Here is a 21,995-nt window from a genome sequence, read left to right as displayed (position 1 = left end):
TTGTTCGTCTTCAAACACAAATTAAACCTAATAGATTTCTGTCCCTCCAAAGAAAGTCCATTCTACTGAAAAGATTTAAAGATTTAAAAAGTTAATGAAGATAGTGTAAAATGAATCAATCACTTCAATTCAGGTTTTCTGAAGAGACACGGTCTCTTAAAATAAAACCAGTTGTAAATAGAAACCTTGGATTCAACTGGAATACGGTAAAGGAATGCTGCAATTTTTGTTATTATTAATTTGTTACGCCATGTTACAGCCATGTTTTATTACTTATTTGATCAGTATAACAGCCCTAATATTATTAGTTTATTAACTGTCTTTTGACATCACCTTAAAGCTCATTTATTGCAGTGGAAAGCCAGGTCAAGTCACATTTTTATCATACAGTATTAGAAAACAAAAGGTCAAGGTTTTGCTGGTTAGTATGGACCAGTGCACATTCAAATATACCTGTGTAATCTGACAAAGTTATGACGAAGTTTTGCAAGGAATTGTAGTATAATAGATATTTTACCAGTGTCCTGTTCAGTTTTGGAAGGCTCCTAAATCATAAAATGGACTTATATTTTTCTTACTGTAGTTGTGCAAGTGCCATTGAGTGCCGTCAGTATATACTGTATACTATATACTTCAGAAATAATAGTGTGCAGCAGCAAAAGTGGCCTTTCGACGTGTTGGTACAAGTTAGAAAGCCTGGGTTATAAGCATGCCAATATCGCCTTGCCGATCAGCTTATCAAGGTCTTCAGGATTGCTACAGACTTCCAGGGTCTCCAGGGGAAGGTGGCCCTCCAGAAATATTGGACACCCCTGAAATACATCAAAGAGGAAATCAATGGAAAATAGCCCAAAATTGTTCATGGCATATTTATGTATTTAGCTATTCTAGCAAAGAGATTTTTCCCACAGATTATATCACTGGCCCGCCTGGATGGTTGGCAACTGAAGCTCAGCCAGAGGCAGCAGCATCAATATTAGCATACCAATTAGATCAGAATCCTTTCATAAGAAGAAGTGTGAATAATTTAAATAATAAATGAATTATCATTGAAATTAATAGTGATGTAGTAGTGATGTTGAAAATGAAAGTGTTAATTGGCTAAAAAAGAAGCGAGTTAATAACATATGGACTGTGTTTCCAGACTGTCACTAAATCATTCACTTTTTGTTGTACTATTGTGGTGATGAATCAAAATTTCAAAGTTTTTTGATTATTCATGTTCCGTCTGTAGTGAACTCTGGAGCACTGGTTTGTTTCCGATTGGGCGAGAAACCTAGGACTATTTCACAAAAATAGTTTTTGCAAAAAATTCAATATGCTGGAATTCTTTTAATGACGGAAACAAACAAAGCCACAGCAGAACAGTTTTGCATATCACTATTGAATAAAATACCAGCACAATAACATGCTCAGCAAAATAGCGTCTAATTATCGCTATCGGTATATAATTTTTTTTTTCATTATCGCACACCCCTACTTTTGTGCATTTTTTTATTGATCACTGCCACATTTGACCATTCAGGCCGAGTCCTTTTGCCTTAGATCTCAGCAAGAGTACTAAAATTCTATGTTTCATAGATGAAAAACACCATTTTAGCAATGTCAAGTAATTTACCATAGAAATATATAACTATTACCTTAGCTGTTATAGTGCCACCTATAGGCCAATCTCCATAAAAATTGGTGTGCTTGTTTAGAATTATAAGTTGCATTTGCTTACCTAATTTTGTGAAGTTCTGAGGTTTCTCTTACAAGTTATATGGTTTTGGGTAAACTGGTCAAGAGTTGAGTGCTAGCGCCACCCTGGAGACTAATCGCCACTCTGCATGCGCCGCACATACAGGGGTGTATTTCATCTGTGGCACAACCCCAGGGCACTTGCAGCAGCTGCTAAGCTAATACCAGTTCTCTGATATATAACCAGCGCCTCTGGGTTTTAATGTTGGAGAGAATGTGAAAATCGAAACGGTTTGTGAGAGAGAGAAACAGAAAGGTGGCCTGAATCCTCTGCAGCTATTCCATCTCGGTTGAGCCTAAAGTGCTTTGCTTACAAAAAAATGAATCTTGCTGTTTTAGAACATGTGGATATTCCAGAATCGCTAATCAGCTTTGCGCAAGAATGTCAGTGAAAATATATCGCCCTGGCACAACCCCAGGGCACTTGCAGCAGCTGCTAAGCTAATACCAGTTCTCTGATATATAACCAGCGCCTCTGGGTTTTAATGTTGGAGAGAATGTGAAAATCGAAACGGTTTGTGAGAGAGAGAAACAGAAAGGTGGCCTGAATCCTCTGCAGCTATTCCATCTCGGTTGAGCCTAAAGTGCTTTGCTTACAAAAAAATTAATCTTGCTGTTTTAGAACATGTGGATATTCCAGAATCGCTAATCAGCTTTGTGCAAGAATGTCAGTGAAAATATATCGCCCTAACAATCTGAATTTCCCAAGGCATCTACCGAAAGCGATATCTCGTGTTTCTGGCTGGAATTTCATTATTCATTTCGAGGTCTGCTTGATCATGGCCCATGTCACGCCTAACTTTGAGTATCTATGTGATGTGGCTTGCGCTGTGTTTTTGCAGAAAGAGAAGTTGCAAGATCAGTCAAGTGTGTGCTGGGAATAAACGGAGCAGGAGAAAACAGATAGATCGCTGCAGCGATTCTCATCAACTCTCAGGATTCGTGAGAGGGCGAATGTGTTACCGAAGCCACTGAACGTGTAGAAAAATGGCACTCAGCTCGGAGGAAAACATTGGGTTCGGGGGAAGGTGAGGAAGAGAGTTAGAGGAAGCGAAGGATCGGTGTCAGCCCATCAGTTTGGAGATACATTATTGAAGACTACAGTCGGGCACACGTAGTCAGTCCTCTATGGATCCTGTTTACCACGATGTATCTGCTGTAAGGTGCAGGATTAGTGTGAGCGGTGGCTGGGAGTTTGGAAATAGATGGTGCAATGGAGATGAAGGTGTGTGGGAGAGAGGAACGAAGCATGTGATTCATAATGTAGTGGATAGCAGGTTCTGTCTAAAATGGTTCAGGATACATTCAGTCCTTATATTGATTGGAAAACAACAACAAAAAGTGAGTGACATGAAAACAGACTAACTGTGACTGAAAATGTAAGGATGCAATTGTGTGCGAGAGGGAAGATGTTATTGGGTGCTATGAGGAATAGACAGTGAGAGAAAGAAAAATGTGGATCCGAGGCGGATGGCTTGGGTGTAGTTGGCGGAAAAAGAGGTGGGGAGACGGGTGGATAATAAACCAGAGTGGTTGTGTTAAGGGATTGCAAATTCAAAGTGCTCTGTGAAACAGAAAAGGAAAATGAGACCCACACATTTATGACTCTCTCTCTCTCTCTGACACACACACACACACACACACACTCCTTTCTATCTCTCTTTCTCTCACAGTTTCTCTCTCACACGCACATACATACAGTCTCTCTCTCTCTCTCTCTCTCTCTCTGTCTCTCTCTATAAACGAGCACATTCTGTCTCGCTCTCAGTCTCCTGCTGCATCCAACGAACACAACACATTCACTCACTGCTGTGACTTCGTTTATAGCTTCTTTTGTTTACGTACTGGATTTTATACCAATCAGCCACAAAGACATCTTCCGTTTTTCAGCGCTAATCGGTTCTCACTCCGAATTCACCGTCTCGTTTCGTCTTAAGAAGCGCACAGAAGATTCCAGCGGATCTGGTCTGTAACACTGCGCTTTCTATAAACAAACACGTAACGTTCATTTCTGTGCTCTATTCGTTTCGCGTTCAGGAGAAGCGTGAGTATAAGACTACAGCACGAAAAAGTCTTGAGACAAGGAAACATTATTATTGTTTTTAGCGCTCGAGCTCGTTAACGTTGTTTCGCGTGAATGTACGCTCTTGTTCAATTTAAAACCGCAGCTTTAGACGGTTTGTAACGTCTCGTTGACTTTTAACGTCAGTTGACTTGATTTCGGCTATTTAAAACTTTGGTGAACCTTTGAAACTTAGTACGTTTTATAACCGTTCCCGTAAACACTGGCTAGTTCAATACGCGGACGTTGTTAACGCGATTCTAATAGTTAAAATGTACTCTCCGCAGATTTATTACGTTAATTAGGAATCAAAACCACATGCCTTTGAATCGCCATCGATGTTGTTGTCGTAAACGCATCCAAGTAAAAAAATGTAAAGGTGTATTTTAGTGCGTCCAAAAGTATATTAGAGATCTATAGGAGTTCAGGGTAATCGACAGTGCAGCATTCACGTGATATTTTGAATGAATAATTTCAGCATTGAAGGAGACTGAAATTCATACCGTTCAAAATATTTTTTACGAAAGTAAAATTCTTGGCAAAAACCTATGCCTTGCCTTTCATGTAAAATAACATCAAGAACATAAACTGTGTTGGCACACACTCATGCCCACTATGGCCAAACTATCCTGGCAGCATCACAGCAGAGGACGGTGCTTGATATCAACTTCCTACTTTGTTTTGGCCACCCTTACTTTACTGTTCTCCTGGTCCTGCCCGGTTCTAGGCAAGAAGAAGCTTTACATCGGAGCCCTGTTCCCGATGAGCGGCGGATGGCCGGGTGGCCAGGCTTGTCTCCCTGCTGCCCAAATGGCCCTGGATCTGGTGAACAAGAGAACGGATATTCTTCCGGATTATGAGCTTGAATTAATCTACTATGACAGTATGGTAAGTGAGCACTGCATGTGAGCCTCTTTAATTACTTTTCATTATGTGAACTGTTTAACAGCATTCAATTGAGTGTGCACCGAACTAGTCATTCCATAAGAGTGTTTACTTGCTGTTGATGTTATTTATTCAAACAGTGTAGAGTGTCATTATCAGTGGCTTGCTGAAGATTTGTGTTCACAGGAGATTTCTGAGCAAATTTACATTTTACTACAACATATTAGGTCAGCTGTAGTATGCTAATAGGGGTTTGGAGGAAGCTAATGAACATAATGTTCTTTAAATGGGAATTTGTACTTGATTCAGCATGACTTCATTAAAGCTGCATTACAGCATCATATTATTCATCGGTTATGCTGTCACCTGAGGTTTGCTGGCAAAAATCTATTCATAGCAGCTCAATATACCTTCCGCTTTCCCTGTTCATATCTTTCCATTTGCTTCACTCTCTCTCTTCTTATCTCCATCTTTCCCACCTGCGTCCCTCCTCCCCCGCACAAGAGATGCCAATGCATACTGCCTCTCTCTCTCTCTCTCTTTCTCGCTCTCTTTCTCTCTCTCACACACACAAACATACACATATATGCAGAGTGCAAGCCAGAGTTTTAGACAGAAAAGACATACAGATACATGCAGAGTGCAAACTGTTAATTCCCTGTGACTGTTTGGTGTTGCTAAGAGCTTCTCCGTGATTGGTTGGAACGGGTCTGCATTGGAACCCCGCTTCAAAGATACAGGAGAAGGAGGAAAGACTGGGGGTGGAGGTTGGCATGACAACAGTTACCAAGACCACTGCTGTTCAAACAAACACATAAGGCCACAGATTGCTCTGACAAAAGAGAGAAAAAAGCACGGCCCTTTATGATTATTGCATAAACACAGGCAGATGGATAAATGGGAGAAATTAGCCGGCTGGTGTGAGACTATAGACGTATGAAGTGCCGTTCTTCCGTCTGCACTCGGACATATTGAGAGCATCGTTTCTGATCCCTAGCAGTAGGTGGATGTACTCGGGACCCCTGCGGATCAGAATGAATGCATGCACACAGAAACACTCTCATGCAGAGAGCCGAGTCTGATTAGGATTCAGCACCACGGACAGCTACATTTAGAGAGCAGGAAAGCGCTGTGTCATCAGGACGAATAAAGCGAGCAGGAATATTTAATCTGAGTTGGGTTTTAGGTATTCAGACCCAAATGTTCCCTCCTGAGCTACAGAAGGAGCAGTCTCATTAAACCTGCGCCCAGCACGGTTCTGGGCCGTTTTGATTGGAGCGGAGGATGACGCTCTCCATGGAGCGATAGGGATGGTACGAGGGGGGCAGGCTTATTAGTATGGACTGGACCTGTGCCTGATTTCCCCAGAGCCCCAGTGTGAGATCACTTGGCCTTAACACTTGCACCGTGAGGTCGTTAATGTGTTTTTGGGGTTTGTCCACTGATTTGAATGATGGAAGAGACTCTGAAATCCCTTGTTCTAGGTGTTTTCAGTGCTGTAGAGTCAGTATTTAAAAGTGGACTCTTTCCTCATTTCCAGGGTTCTCAGAAGTGGAAGTCATCATAGTTGAGTAAATTTGTAGAGTAATGAACAGAATCTACAACAAATATAATTTTTGCATTCCCATTCGGTCCAAAAGTAAGAAAGAAGAAAAAAGCCCCGTCTCAAATGCCCTTTTTAGTTTTTCTCATATGTAGTCAACCTATCCTGTTTTTGTTTAGTCAAGTTTTAGTTGACTAAAAGTCTGGGAATTTTAGTCTAGTTTTAGTCGATGAAAATGTATTTTTTAGTCATGCTGCATAATGGTTAAACTGATAATCACAATTATTTTGCTCACAATTGTAATTGTGATTACTGATCATGATTGTTGTCATTTAACATCAACATTATGAAAACTGGTAAAACTCAAAAGCTAAAAGAGTGAAAATCCTAATATTAATTCCAATAATTCTTAATTGTATTCTAGTTTTTCTAATAAAACAACAACAACAACAAAACATTGGCTTGTGGCACAGGGGTTGCGTAAGGGCATTTATTTAGCAGCCACAATCTAGTCAAGATGCATGTTTGGATTTATTATTTAATGGCAGATTTACGCAACAAACACTGCAAATTACCATGTGAAGGAACACAAACTGGCTGTATGATACTTTAATATGAGCAGAATATCTCAATGGAGATTGCTAAACTCCAACTTTTTGTCGAGGTTTTCAGCTCATCGGTGCTTTTTCCACAGTGTAGAGAGAGAGAGAGAGAGATGGTTGCCAGATTGTAAGTAAAACCCTGTGCAGAAAATGTGTCCATTTTAGAGAACATAAACAAATCTCTGATAGGGGGATTTAAATTCTTGACCTCTAGTTCATCCATTACCTAGCAATCAAACCCATGACCTTGTGCTATTGTTTGAGCTGCAGAAATGCTATATTGTTTAATTTTATGCAAATATCAAGTATCCTGATCATTTTATGCACTTTTAATTAGGCAATTAAGTTTTCTAAAGAGTGTGTCATTAAGCTAATTCAATCCTTTCTTGTCCTCCAAGTCTGATGAAGTTAAATGAGTGCATTGAGACAAAATGTTAATTTGTTTTTAGAGTTTATAAGCTTTATTCACATTTAGTGAACTTACTATTAGCAGCAAATACTAGTATTTTCTGCGCTTCTAATCTGCAGCACCATGGAAAAGGAAAATGTTTTAGCTTAGTGGGAGAATGTCCTTCTACTGTGTTGTCTTCACTGTGACTGCATGCAGAAACAAACAGACCAGTGAGTGTGGTACGATTTAAAAACAAATGTTATATAAGTTATATTATAAGTTACTTCCTTTAATCAATCGGTCAAAATCAGAATCATGAAATCAATCAGATACACATTTGCATCAATCTAATGAACTGAATCTGCTGAATCCATCAGAGCAGTTAACATTTGACTCAGACTCACTCTCTAATTGGTTGTTTGTATAATGTTAATTAATAATTATGCACTACTGTTTAAAAGCATCGGGTTTGTAAGATATTCTGTAGTTTTTGAAGTCCCTTATGCTCACTAAGACTGCATTTATTTGATACAAAAACAGTAACATTATTAAATAGTATTACAATTCAAAATAACTTCTATTTAAATGTGTTTGGAAAATGTAATTTATTTCTGTGATGCAAAACTGAATTATCAGCATCATTACTCCTTCAGAAATCATTCTAATATGCTGATTTGCTGCTCAAGAAACATTTCTTATTATCAATGTTGAAAACTGTTGTGCTACTTAAAGTTTTTGCGGAAAATTATACATCTTTCAGGATTCTTTGATGAATATAAAGTTTAAAAGAACAACATTTATTTGAAATAGAAATCTTTTATAATGTTATAAATGGCTTTACTGCCAATTTTGATTATTTTATTTTTGATTGATTAGTTGATAAATTATAAGTAGTATAATTTAAAGATCACAAAATAGTTTTTTAGTAACAAATAGAATTTGTAAAAAATTTAAAAATTAGTATTTTTCTGTGTAGTTAGAACCTTACATGAGCAGTTAAATCAGTCATCAAATAAAGAAATATTCCTCCTATCTTCAGGATAATCTGCATTCTGTGTTTTCAAAAAAAAATTAGAATTCACTTTTTGTAGTTGTTTTGATTCGGTGGGACCCAGGTGCTTTAAAAGAGTGAGGCTCACGCATGGCTTCCCTCAGGGTTGGAAAGTCAGGACAGGGAGGAGATTTAGAGCCCAAACAAAGTCTCCGTTCTGGGGATATGATTCTGCTGACGACCCCCAGGGAGTCTGGAGAGAGTCTGCTCAAGACTCTGGAGGACATACCATGTGCCTGAACGCATTGTGTACAGTCATGCTCATTTGATTTATTTTATTAAAAAGAATGTGTAGGCATGTGTCCACAATAGAGACAGCTGAAGAAACTCTCTCGCATAACTGTGTGGAGTGTCACATTAATTTCATGCTTTTCACAGGAAATCATTGTAATTCTGAAAAGAAAAGCAGTTTCTCACTAAAATGCTTCTTTTGTTGCGATTGAAATAATTGGAGTAATTTAGCAGGATGTTTAGAAGAAATTAAAAGCATCGGGAGCGACAGAAATAGAGATGTGTCGGGATAAGGAAGCAAGATTAGACAGCAATAAGTAAAGAGCAGTCAGCCGCCACAGGTTTCTGGCAATTGAATTTATGTGATTGCACCAATCAAGCCTTGAATCATTTTAATCTCATGTTTGTTGTTATTCTTTTTAGGTTTTGCCCCTGTTTAAGCTTTTCTTTGTTCCCAAAACAACAGAAACGCAACAAAAGCCCAGCTTTAGAAATGCTGGCTGTGCCCAAGGCCACTGCCTGCAACTCGGTTTGCTCTCAACACATGATCAATTGTGGCTTTAACCTACTATTATCATTTAAATGAGATATTGATTTGTCATTGACAGTAATTTTAAGACAAATGGAGGAAAAAAAGATGCTGATTGTCAGCGTCGGGTTAAAGACTGATGAGAGTACATGTCTAGCAAACAAACATTGTTTTTTGGTGTATATACAGTATATGAGTAAATGCATGTGTCCTTGGAGGACTCCAGCTGTCCTCTGTATGTATTTATTGCTTTATCTGTCTCTGCTTCTTTCTGTTCTGCTTTCCCATGCATATTTATCTCTACTTATGTGATTCAGTATGAAATGAAGTCTCTCTCCCTATGGGGGTCCTTATACTGAAGCGGCGAATGTATATACAGTACAGTGTGAAAAAATGTTTTTGTCGAGGTATGCAGTTTTGAGCATGCAGTGACAGTATGCTTCATGAATAGTGACAGCTGTGAATCTTCAAATCTGAATATAGATTATATATTTAAAAGTGTTTTTCTCTCTGCTTTCAGTGTGATCCTGGTGAGGCCACGAAGCTGCTGTATGACCTGCTGTACACGGAGCCCATAAAGATCGTCCTGATGCCAGGCTGCAGCTCTGTGTCCACACTGGTGGCCGAAGCCGCGCGCATGTGGAACCTCATAGTGGTGGGTTTTCCTCTTCATCAGATCTCATTCGCTTTGAATGTTTACAGATGAGATGTCGATGCAAGGATGTTGAGAAGGTTTGTGAAAGTGATGACAAAATGTTCTTTTTCTGCAACAAACATTGCATTGTTCAGGCATCCACTAAAAATTTCAGATGGGCGAGTGAAAGCAATTTTACTTTATATTGTTACAATACATGTAGTTACTGCAGAAATGAGGTGATTCAGCCTAGCAGTTAAATATCAGGGATCCTAAAAATTATAGGTTTAATTCCAAAAGAGGAGTATAAAAGGATTTGAATGCACAGATTTCAACAGGCACTGTTTGCTGTAAGGATTTAGAGAAAATATACAAGAGTTATGACATTAACACCTCATTTTGCAACCAGAAAGTTGAGAAAATTATAGCATGTCTCACTTCTGATCGTTTTGGGAAATGCAAGTTTCATAGTTTCTTTTTATTTAGAATATGTGTTTCCTCATTATTTGAACTGTTAGAGATTATGTAAATGCATGCATAAATGTATAAAAATATACCTAAAATATACACTACTGTTCAAAAGTTTGGGGTCAGTAAGATTTTTTTTTTTATTATTATTTTTTTTTTCATATTACTGAACTTAAGCCAATCACTGACTTAAGGTCCACAGTGATTCATTAAGTTGAGTTTGTCAGTCTGTCTGTGTTAAAGAGGTCGATCAGATAGGATGTGTATGAATTGTATGTGCTCATCAGAGGGCAGGATTAATTACATTACTTACAAAAAAAAAAAATCTAATTATGTGCTTATAGTATACACTAAATTGACATGATAATTTACACCCCTAGTAAAAAAAATAAATATACTAAAATGTATTTGAAATACATTTATTTCATGCTAAGAATACTACAAATACATTTACATATTTATGTACTTAATAAAAATACCCTGCAATTGTACTTTTGATATACTAAACTGGTATACTTAAAGTCTGCTCATTTGGAACAACTAATTTTGTACTTAATGCACCTTAATTGTGAGGAGGAAGTAGTGCTGAAGTCCAGCTAAAAATATACTGAAGTATATTTGATTGTGCTAAAATTGAACTATTGCATGTATATTATTACATAATATCTTGCATTTAAAGACCAATATTATTCAAAGATCATATAATCCTCATCAGTAGTGACATTAAAACACATTTTAGGGTTAATATTAAGAATTGTGCATTGTGCACAAGTAGTAATCCAAATAAGGTTTAATTATAATTTTTATATCAGTAAGTCTCAAGCAGTATGTCAGTAAATATGTTAACAGATTTGAACTATACTTAGTATGAAATAAATGTTATTTTCTTACTAGGGACAGATTAAAAAAACATTAAAAGAGGCAAACGTAACTGTGGTCACTGGCATTTGGTTTTAATGGCTTCTGTATGATTCTGTACATCCCAAACTGAACTCTCCAACAGGTCTCATCACTGAAAACGTTATACCGCAGTGAAGATGAGCTTCCCAAATGCATTCCCACTTCGTTCAAATACCCGAAATCAGTGAAATGGCTTCCAGACATTTTGGATCAGATATTTATGTCATTTGATTTCGCTTTTGGCTCGTCTTTGAAGTGCACTCCCACTGCCTCATCTTACTTCTTTTTTTTTTTTGAAAATCAGTCTCTTTATTTTTCATGCTCTGCTCTATTTTTATATCTGTTGAGAGCTTTTTCTCTTCACATGTGAGTTTTGACCTATATATCCCCCCGCTGGCCTTGAAACCCTCCCTTTTCCCACCCCCTCAGCAGACCTGTCGCTCAACGACATCTCACCGCATCTGGGAATGACATTGAGTTATTGACAAAATAGCTAAAAAACCCTCTGCTGTCATCTTATTTGACTGCCTGATTAACACAGAACAGGAAATGTTGAAATTTAAACCTCTATTTTCTTTCATTTTACACCTGTGTTTTGGATTTTAACTTTTTATCACAGCTTTGCACGCTTGTCTCGCACACTACATTCTCCAATGCTAAATAAAGCTGTTCCCAGTGAACTGTGATCAACCCAGCAGGTAGATAATTTAGCTTCTTGGGTGCTGGTTTTCCTGCGGGTGATTTTAGCGCACATTTTTCTTCACTAGCTTGTTTCTAATTTTTCTCCGAAGGTCTCAGTGTCTGTACAGTGGAGATGTGTGAATGTATTTCTATTGCTCGTTTCTTATGACCATTGATATGTGCTCGCAGTTGTCCTACGGATCCAGTTCACCAGCACTCTCCAACCGTCAGCGTTTCCCCACCTTCTTCCGCACGCATCCCTCAGCCACATTGCACAACCCCACCCGTGTACAACTCTTCCAGAAGTGGAAGTGGACCAAAATCGCCACCATCCAGCAGACCACCGAAGTCTTCACCTCTGTGAGTGAGATGTTTACATGTACAGATGTTTTAAAAGCAATAATCATGCAATGAAAAGCTTGCTGACTTTTGCACAACCAGTAGAGATTCATTATCATTTGAATCTTGTGTTGGTCACATGCTTATTGTCCCTTGTGCTGGGTAGCCCCGCCCACTCTGAAATGCCATTGGTCCAAAGTCCTGCTCTGCATAGTTATGAAAAGTGTTATTAGCATGAACTGACATTCAAAACCCAATTCATTTCTATAATGTGACTAATTTGAAATGTAAGTGTATTTCCAAGTAAACCAGTGTATCCAGTGAGGACAAAAATGTAAGGCAGGACTTGATTTCATCCAATGCAAATTCACTGGATTATGTCAGGTCGGGTTTGCACTTAGAAGTGTGGTTGAAAAAATAAGTAGCCTTTATGATGTCAGCAAAAAAGAAAATTGTTTCAGAGCTGGATTATTACATTTTGATGTAATATTATGAAAACATTTTCTTCTTTGGAAACTATTCCCCCTGTTTCTTATTGCAAAATCCATTTGCATCGACCTTGACCGAAAATATGACTTCAAAATCTTGATTTGTTTTAGTTGGCCAGTAATCAATTTAAAATGCTAAAAGAGTTGTATGAATTGTAATGTATTAATGTAGTACAATACAATATATAAAATAAGCACGTTATTTTATGAGTGCATTCGCTCTCTGTTTCATTTACATTTATTCATTTGGCAGACGCTTTTATCCAAACTCCTTGAAACTTTTTCCAAACAGATTTTCAAGGCTTCTGATCGTATTTCACAGCTGCCACCTTATTTTCATGACTTCAACTGAATGAATGAATGAATGAATGAATGAATGAATGAATGAATAAAATGCTTTCATTGCATGGAAACATCTGCATTATTTTCTCTAAGATAAAACATTTTATCATTGTATAGTTGGTGACTTTTTGTGCAGAAAACATTTAAGTTTAAAGTCATCTAGTTGATATTGCTTCTGTCTTTACAATTATACAGTATGTGTCCTTGAGCCATTTACATTTAATCATTTCCATATATTTAAAATACATTTATTTTATACTTAGTTCAAATCTTTTAACGTATTTAATGACATATCGCTTGAGACTTACTGATATAAAAACTATAATTAAACTTTATTTGGAGTACTACTTGTGTACAATGCACAGTTTCTTAATATTAAGCCTAAAATGTGTTTTATTGTTATTATTGATAAGGATTGCATGATTTCTGACTAATATTGGTCATTAAATGCACAATATTTAAAGTTTACCTAAAGTATACTTGCAATAGTTCCGCTTTAGCACAATCAAATATACTTCAGTATATCTTTAGTTGGACTTAAGCACTACTTCTGCACAATTAAAGTGCATTAAGTACAACAGTACCAGACTTTAAGTATACGGTTTAGTATGCCAAAAGTACAATTGCAAGGTATTTTTATTAAGTACATAAATATGTAAATGTATTTTTAGTATACTTAGCATTAAATAAATGTATTTCAAAAACATTTTAGTATATTTATTTTTCTCTAGGGTTAGCAGTTGCTTTTATCCAAAGTGACTTACAGATGAGGTAATGATTAAATACCCCTTAAAACTCATATTGATAATCAAAATAACATATTTAAACATAAATAACATATATAAAAATTTTTCTAGTTAAAATAGTTTATTCATGCCTTCAAATGGCTTGACTGAAACTCTACATGCTTTCCTCATTTAGTATAGGCGAAGGCGAATAAATATGAATATGCAAATTAGTCCCCACCTCCATTTAGTCACATCAGCTCAGACCTGCTGCACTTTGAACCAGAAACTAAATTCTTTAAAGACCACAATCTTATACATGCATATAAACAAATACTGAATTGAATGATTGTTAAATGAACCAAATATTTTTGTGATTGATTCAGATCAATGAAATGGTTTATCTAATCAAATCAAATTATTCTGAATGAGCAAAAAACACTTTTTGAATCAAATTGAAACCCAACTCACATCGAAACCACCCTACTTTTAGCTAATGTGATCTGATAATAATATTTTCTTTTTACAAGAAAGGATCTATTTCATCGATTTAGGTTAACATCTTGGCTAGATTTTTATTGCATTACACACAGCATTTTTTCTTCTAGCGTGGACAAACACAGTCCTTGTAAAACACTATGCAGTGAGTGCCTGCCGGATGCCAGATATCTGAGTCGTGCAACTCAGACAGGCTGTGTTTTACGTAACTGAGGGTTTGAGAAGCACATGCTTTACTTCAGGGTATAGCATGTTGTTTTGTGTGCTTTGTAGGTGAAATGTATCTGTGTGCTGTAGAAGACAACATCTGGGATGTGGGATTGTGGGCTGTAGCTGATGTAAGCTTGGCTCTGTTCCTTTGTTTCCTCCTGCTCTCTGCAGCCTGAGGTTATACAGACTGTATTAACATTTACACGCTTGTTTTATTGGTACACGCAGGATGGTAAACAGTAAACAAGTCCCAACAAAAGAAATTAGATCTGCCAGTCTCTTTCTAATTTTCTTTCTTCCCTCATTTTCGTTCTCCATGCCTGTCTTATCTCTGCCTTTCCGCTGCAATAATATTCTTTTTCTACCCGGCATCACTTCCCGTCTATCTGCAGATGTCTCTATGCTCTTTACTTTCCCTCCCACTCTTTCTCTGTTCTCCTTTAATCTCGTTCTCTCTCTCTTTCTCTCAGACTCTGGATGATCTAGAGCAGAGGGTGAAGGAGGCAGGCATTGAGATCAGCGTGAGGCAAAGTTTCCTCACGGATCCTGCTGTGGCCGTCAAGAACCTCAAGGTGCTTTCACTTTCACTCGTTTCATTTATGGCCTCGCTGCCAGAGTGATGTACGGGTGTTGCTGTCAGTGCCGCGGTAGAGAAATCAGATCAGCACCGTTCTCAACAACATCTCACGATTCTCAGACAGATGCCAAATACAAATAGTGTGTCTGAAAGACACTTAATATTCAGTAATATCATCAGTTTGAGGGCACTTAGACTGCTGGATGAAAACAAAACTTGAACTGAATTAAGCTGAATAATGACACTGTTGTCTTCTGCTTCATAGCTGAATTGAATTTGTTCATAATTGATTGAACTGAATTGAATCAACATTGAACTGGCCCTACTGTCTTCAGTAGAACCTCTTATCATTGAATTAAACTTGTTTCATAATAGATGAAATCTCACAAAAACAAGTCCAAGGTTACACTTTAACAAAAATCAGATTAATAAAAACAAAAATATATATTAATGCATGATTAGGTTATATTTTTAAGCCTGTTTTTAAGATTACTTACAGATGTTTAATTTTATTTTTTGTAATTTCTGTTATTTTCTAGTATTACAGTATTATAGTATTATGATAATACAATGTTTTTTTAAATACATAAGATAACATTTATTTCCCAATAAATAAACAAAAACTATTATTTAATATAATTTTTAAAGAACAACATAGTATGTCATATAGTGATTTTATTTGTTATTTAAACAACACAACAAATACTAGTGTAACAAAAAAAAAAAGTTCTTGCTTATTTGTACAGGGACAATACTGTATTTATGTATTTATTTAACAGTCTTAGTCTTAAATTGGGTAACACTTTAGTTTAGGGACCAATCCTCACTATTAACTAGTTACTTATTATCATGCCTATTATTAACATATTGTCTGTTTATTAGTATTTATAAAGCACATATTCTGCATGATGACCAAATTCTACATCCCTAACCTTACCCAATAACTAAACTTAACAACTACCTTACTAACTATTTATGAGCAGCAAATTAGGAGTTTATTGAGGCAAAAGTCAGTTAATGGTTTGTTAATAGTGAGATTTGGACCTTAAAATAAAGTGTGACCCTAAATTGCAGCTGTAGTCCCTGGTAATGAAGATTTGGGGGAAATGTGTTTAGAAAACTTTAATGAATATAATGTCACAGTACAAAAATGTATTTTCTTTAAGCAAAACATATTTATTTATGTATTTATTTTGGTTTTTGGTGCCTTGAAGATTCCCCCCAAAACAGACACAAACACCTTTGTTGCTATCTCTGGGTCTGTCACGCTAAAGGACATCATTGCGACATTTAATATCACAATTAAATGACTTTATAAAGTTATAAAGTCAGAATTGCGAGATATACATTTATATAAAGTCAGAATTGGGAACTCACAATTCTGCGAAAATTCTGAGTCAGAATTGCAAGTTTATATTATATATTTGCGAATAAGTTATAAACTATAATTGTGAGATATAAACTTAACAGTTGTAAAAAAATGTCAGAACTGTGAGATATAAACTCATGATTATGAGAAAAATGAAGATGTCTGAGTTTATATCTCACAATTCTGACTTTTTCTCAGGATTCCGATATAAACTTGCAGTTGCGAGTTATGAAGTCAGAATTGCAAACTCACAATTCTGAGAAAAAAAGTCTCAAAGAGTTTGTTATATATTTGCGAATTTATCTGTCTATTCTGACTTTATAAAGTTATTAAGTCAGAATTGTGAGTTATTAACTAACTTGCAATTGTAAGAAAATGTCTAAATTGTCAGATATATACTCAGAATTGCGAAAAAAAAAAGTCACAATTGCAAGATATAAACTCGTGATTGTGATAAAAAAAAGTCAGAATTCTGAGTTTTTATCTCGCAGTTCTGACTTTTTTCTCAGAAGTGTGCGATATAAACTCAAAAGTCAGAATTTGTGAGATAAAAAGTCGCAAATAGCTTTTTTTTTTTAATCCTGTGGCAGAACCAGGCTTCCATAGGAACACAAGCCATATCTAGAGACCAGAATATTGTAGAGACTTATATCCAAAGACTATTGAAAACCCAAGACGTGTCACTCTTATAGCTTTGAATGGAAAAATGCATCACTCAATATAGCCGCTCCATCGAAGGAAGCCCCGCCTTCTGAATAATAGAGCCAATCGCTAATCGGTAAAGTCAGTGGGTCACTGCAGCTGCTGTTAGAAGTCCTGGTTGCTATAGAAACAGTCAGTGTTCGGAGATGTGTGTTTAGGACCACGCATGCGCACTGTCTGGTCTATCCTGAAAAATACGTTTTTTTTAATGCAATTTGAGCAAAAGAAACAACATTTATGAAACGGTTTTTAGGACCACGCATGCGCACTGTCTGGTCTATCCTGAAAAATACGGTTTTTTTAATGCAATTTGAGCAAAAGAAACAACATTTAAACAACATTATTTTATTGTTGTCAGATTTCATTGGTGATTTCAAATATGAAATTTAATTGTAAGCTTGGCGACAAGTTTTGGAGAATTTAATGTTTTCCCATTCAAAGAGATAGGAGTTGCACTTGCATGCCCGAGAGGCGTTTCAAAGATGGCCGACGAGTGACATGACTGGCCTTAAAGGGACTTTGTTATATCATAACAGTTGGGTGGACTTTTTTGACTTGAGATAGTAAGCTACCACCCAGAACACCCTAGCAACCACCTTGCAACTGGATTTTGATAGTAAGTTCCGATCAAACCTCATACAAAGACTGCAAATTACCTATACATTCTGAAAATACCATAGAAACCACATAGCAACAGACTAACAACGTCTAATGCCGAGTTCACACTGCACAATTTTAGCCTGATTTTTCACTCGCCGACAGGTTTTGTGAAATCGCCGACAAATGCCCGAAATCGGAGGCAAATCGGTGCTCGTTCACGCGAGTCGCCGACGCCCGCAAAATATTTGGCATGCTATAATATCTGGAGCTGTCGGCGATTCACAATCACGCAGTGTGCAATGATTTCTGACTGAAAAACACATCGGCGATGACCTACAGCCAATGAGAGACCAAGATACAGGGCAGCGGGAAGTTCGGGGAGGAGTTATAGACCAGAATATCAGTATTTTAATAGATATATGAACAATTATATCATACAGAATCAAGCACAAACATTTGCTTGACCAGCCACAACATCAGCATAACAGTTACTGCTAAATTATTTACCTCCAACTCTCTTTGCAGAACACCCAATCCCTGTTCCCTGCATCTCCCTCCTGCGTAATCTGTTTTTCTTTTTCTCCTTGTAGCTGGAAATCTGCTCACAGACTATTTGCGGGCTGTATATATATTTAAAATAATTCCAGTCTCGCTCGAGAACGAGTCTGACGCATGCGGGTTCTCGCGTTATTTCCTTATCACTTCTCGCGTGTGTTTTGTTGTGAAATGTAGTTTGCGGACCAGACAGAGCTGTCGGCGATTCTTCCTATTGTGAAGTCATGCAGTGTGAAACCTCCTGTCGCCGATCCATCGTGCAATGTGAACACAGCAGCAACTGAATGCTACCCCAGATAGTCATGCAGTGTAAAAACAACGGCGATCCGACGAGTTTGAAAATCGTGCAGTGTGAACTCGGCATAAGACCACCTTAGCAACCGCAAAACAACACACCAGCAACCACTAAGAACTCATAGCAGCTGCATAGCAACACATTAGCAATCACTTAAGCCCCGTTCACACCAATAACGATAACTATAAAGATAACGATATTAGCGTCCACACCAGCGAACGATATCGTCTGTTTATTCTAAGCGCACGCGCATCTGCCACTTTAAATTCTTGAGCTCGTTACAGCAGGATGGATTCTGATTGGCTGTCAGAGTTTTATCGTTCATCAGCTGGAAAAAAAACGTTTTGAAAGTGATCACAACCATATCGTTCCTCTGTATCGTTATCATTATAGTTGTGGTGTGAACTATGCTATTCTTTAATATTGAGAACGATTTTTAGAACTATATCTTTATCGTTATCTTTATAGTTATCGTGCTTGGTGTGAACGGGCCTTAAGAATCCCCTATCAACCACATAGCAGCTGGGAAATGCAAATTACTGCAAATTTGGTTTTACATTTCGAATATGACATAACAAAAAATCTTTATTAGTTAATATTGTGTAGAATAAGTGTTTCAGCTTTTTCTGTATTTTCTTTAATTTGGCTTTAATGAATTACTGTATGCTCTGAATCTGTTGGCCATCAGCCACCCTGCTCTCCACATGTCCTCGTCGGTCATTGAAAAACCCATAATGACTGTCCACCAGTGTCCCGTGTGTTCCCATATGCTGCACGCTTTACAATGACATCATCCTCAGATTAGCGCGCCATACGCAAGCTTCATTCTGTTTAGATAACTAACTCCGTTTCCCAACTGGGAATGTCCCATAACCTACCGTCATATCTTTAGCTGTGCACATGCTATTCTCAGATCTGAAAACCCGAAGAGTCCCGTTGGGGTCAGAACGCTCTGGTCCAACTGCTGTCCCCCTGGGAGAGCTGGATGGACAGGTGTGAGCTCCAGGGGGTGCTGTCTGGAGCCCACCCAACTCCGGTGCTCTGTGCTGGGAATTGGCTCGACGCATATGTCCCTGCTGTTTTCCTGGATCTGGAGCAATCTGGGCACGTATCCAGACACCTATGCTTCACATATGACGTAAAAAATTTGTGATAAGATGGCCATGCTAAATTGACTCAACAACACCATAATTTGTTCCCCTCATCCTCGCTTTACCGTCCTTCACTTTGAGGGTGTAATTTTAAGAGAGTCGAAATGCTTCTTGATGCGCAGTTTCTATCCGCACACGTTCTCCGCTGTCCATTTGCATCAAGCAATCACCAGATGCCCATCTGCAGCTTGGCTCATTTCCTAAAACGCACCTGTTTGAAGCGAAGAAGGTGCCTCAGCTTTTTTTATAAGGTGTGAAAAATGTCAAGGAAATCGGTTTTCATATGCTGCCGCGATAAGTGCGCGCCAACTCTATTTCTTTTCCCAGTACCCCTTAATGACATGGAACATCTTCAGAGCGTGTGTGAAAGCGGGAGTTTATTTTTGGCGCTTCAGGTCCTGGTGTGTGTGAATGAAGATTTCTCACCGAGGAGAAAAGTACCTCCGTCTATATGATGCACTCCCACGGTAATGAACTGTAACTGTAACTTACCTTGACCCCTCTCTCGCTTTCTCGCCATCGGAAGTCTGGCGCTTTTTTCAGTTAGGCGCTTTTGTAGCGACAGTGAAGTCATGCATAAAATCCATCATGCATAAGCTCTTGTTAGCGCACTGAGTTTTTCCCGTGTGCGTATGCTTTCATATGCATGCCAGATGATACCGTATGCCCTCTGTTTTGATCCAGACCTCGCAGGAGTTCCTAGCACAGCTGATGTCCAAGCTGGGTGGGAAGAATCCAGAGGAAACCGGAGGGTTTCAGGAAGCTCCTCTGGCATATGATGCAGTTTGGGCCCTGGCTCTGGCTCTCAATAAGACAGTGGGGCCTTTGAAGGCAAAAGGACGGAGATTGGAAGATTTTAATTACAATAACAAGGACATTACTGCGGAGATCTACCGAGCCCTCAACACCAGCTCCTTCGAGGGAGTTTCGGTGAGTGACAGCTTTGGCTACATAAATAAAGGTTCAGTAGTCATTACCAATATATTTCATATTCAGTGATACACAATTGTGATACCACAGTAAAACTAATATGCTAACTAATGTTGTTATTGTAAATTAAATCTAAAACAAAAACATTTTAGTTAATTGAAATAAAGCTGAAATAAAATAAAATTAATATTAGTTGAAAAACTTAAACTCAAAGAAATGTAAAAAAAAATTAGAAATGTTATCTTCGCAAGTTTGTGTAGTAAAAGTACTAAAACTGAAATAAAAATACATAAAAAAGATAAATAGAAATATTATAAAAAATAAAATAGTAAAATAGAAATATTACAAAAATAAAAACCAAGAAATATGACATAAAATTTTTTAAAAATTAAAATTATGACAATAACAAAACTTAACTCGAAGCCTGCTGTATCATATTAAATACCCAATCTTCTAAATTATCAACATGATTAAAACTTTGCTGAAATACTCTATTGTACATGTGTGGGCATCTTTACTGATTTTAATAAAGTAATATCGTTAGTAATATTTCAAGATGAACACTTCCTAGACTGAAGCAACTTAGGTTTATTTGATTTTCCATACATCATTTTTAGAAACATCATGTTAAAATTTGAGTAAAAAAAAAATGTAAAAAATTATTCAAATATGATTTAATCTAAATATTTACAGGGTTTCATATTTGCAGGGTAAAACTAAAATTTAAATGTAAACTGAAAATATAAAAAAAAAAAATTCAAAATATTGATTAATACCACAGTAGCATATAAATAATACTATACTAAAATTTAAGAGAGCGATAGACACCGCAGTATAAAAATGTTTCTGTTCTCTCTCAGGGTCATGTGGTGTTTGACGCCCAGGGTTCCAGAATGGCATGGACCCTCATCGAACAACTGCAAGGTGAGCAAAACAAAAGTAATTTTATGATTTATTTCCTCCTGAAAACTGTAAGGCACAGATATAATAAAGTGTAAATGAGAGTGAGTGTGGACAGCAGGTGTAGCCTGTATGCATGGTTGCTTCTGCTCAATTCTAAAATGATGAACGACTCTGCGATCAGTGTTCTCGCTCCATTTGGAGAGTAGCACAGGTGTCAGGTAAAACACTGTTTTTCCTAGGTTCAAAAGCTCCAGAGCTGTAATCATTTTGCCAAAGCCAGAGAAACGACTCTTGAATTGTTTTTTTTTAGCTCAGTGTCTTTTTTTTTCACAGCTCTCATGCACTCTCAGAAAATGATTGAAGAGAAAAAAATTACATATGCATGAAAACTTAATACAATTCACTGAATATTTTAGTAGACATGGTGGTTCAGAAGAAGCCACTCTCATATCCATATGAAATTAGAATTTTTTTAACCCATTCATTTTTGTCCGTTTTTCTTTTTAAGATCCATCATTTTGGGACATAGGTTTGAATAAAAGACATATTTACATATGGATATATATGCATAATGTTGAACTTTTTTTTTTTTTT

At 37.2% G+C, this 21,995-nt stretch overlaps 1 protein-coding gene across 1 annotated transcript in view; it reads left to right on the top strand.

Annotated features, from left to right (window-relative positions):
- The first annotated feature begins 4,417 nt into the window (after positions 1–4,417).
- Positions 4,418–21,995, top strand: part of LOC107754790 (gamma-aminobutyric acid type B receptor subunit 1-like) — a 55,154-nt gene continuing 37,576 nt past the window's right edge. Inside the window, exons 1-6 of the mRNA XM_016571377.1 lie at positions 4,418–4,690; positions 9,555–9,689; positions 11,907–12,077; positions 14,790–14,891; positions 20,226–20,498; positions 21,359–21,422. Of these exons, the coding sequence (XP_016426863.1) occupies positions 4,418–4,690; positions 9,555–9,689; positions 11,907–12,077; positions 14,790–14,891; positions 20,226–20,498; positions 21,359–21,422 (1,018 nt within the window). The remainder of the gene's footprint in view (positions 4,691–9,554; positions 9,690–11,906; positions 12,078–14,789; positions 14,892–20,225; positions 20,499–21,358; positions 21,423–21,995) is intronic.

Source organism: Sinocyclocheilus rhinocerous, unplaced genomic scaffold, assembly GCF_001515625.1.
Source record: "Sinocyclocheilus rhinocerous isolate Xijiao unplaced genomic scaffold, SAMN03320098_v1.1 scaffold21, whole genome shotgun sequence".
Taxonomy (NCBI): domain Eukaryota; kingdom Metazoa; phylum Chordata; class Actinopteri; order Cypriniformes; family Cyprinidae; genus Sinocyclocheilus; species Sinocyclocheilus rhinocerous.
This window is presented reverse-complemented; position numbering and strand designations above follow the sequence as displayed.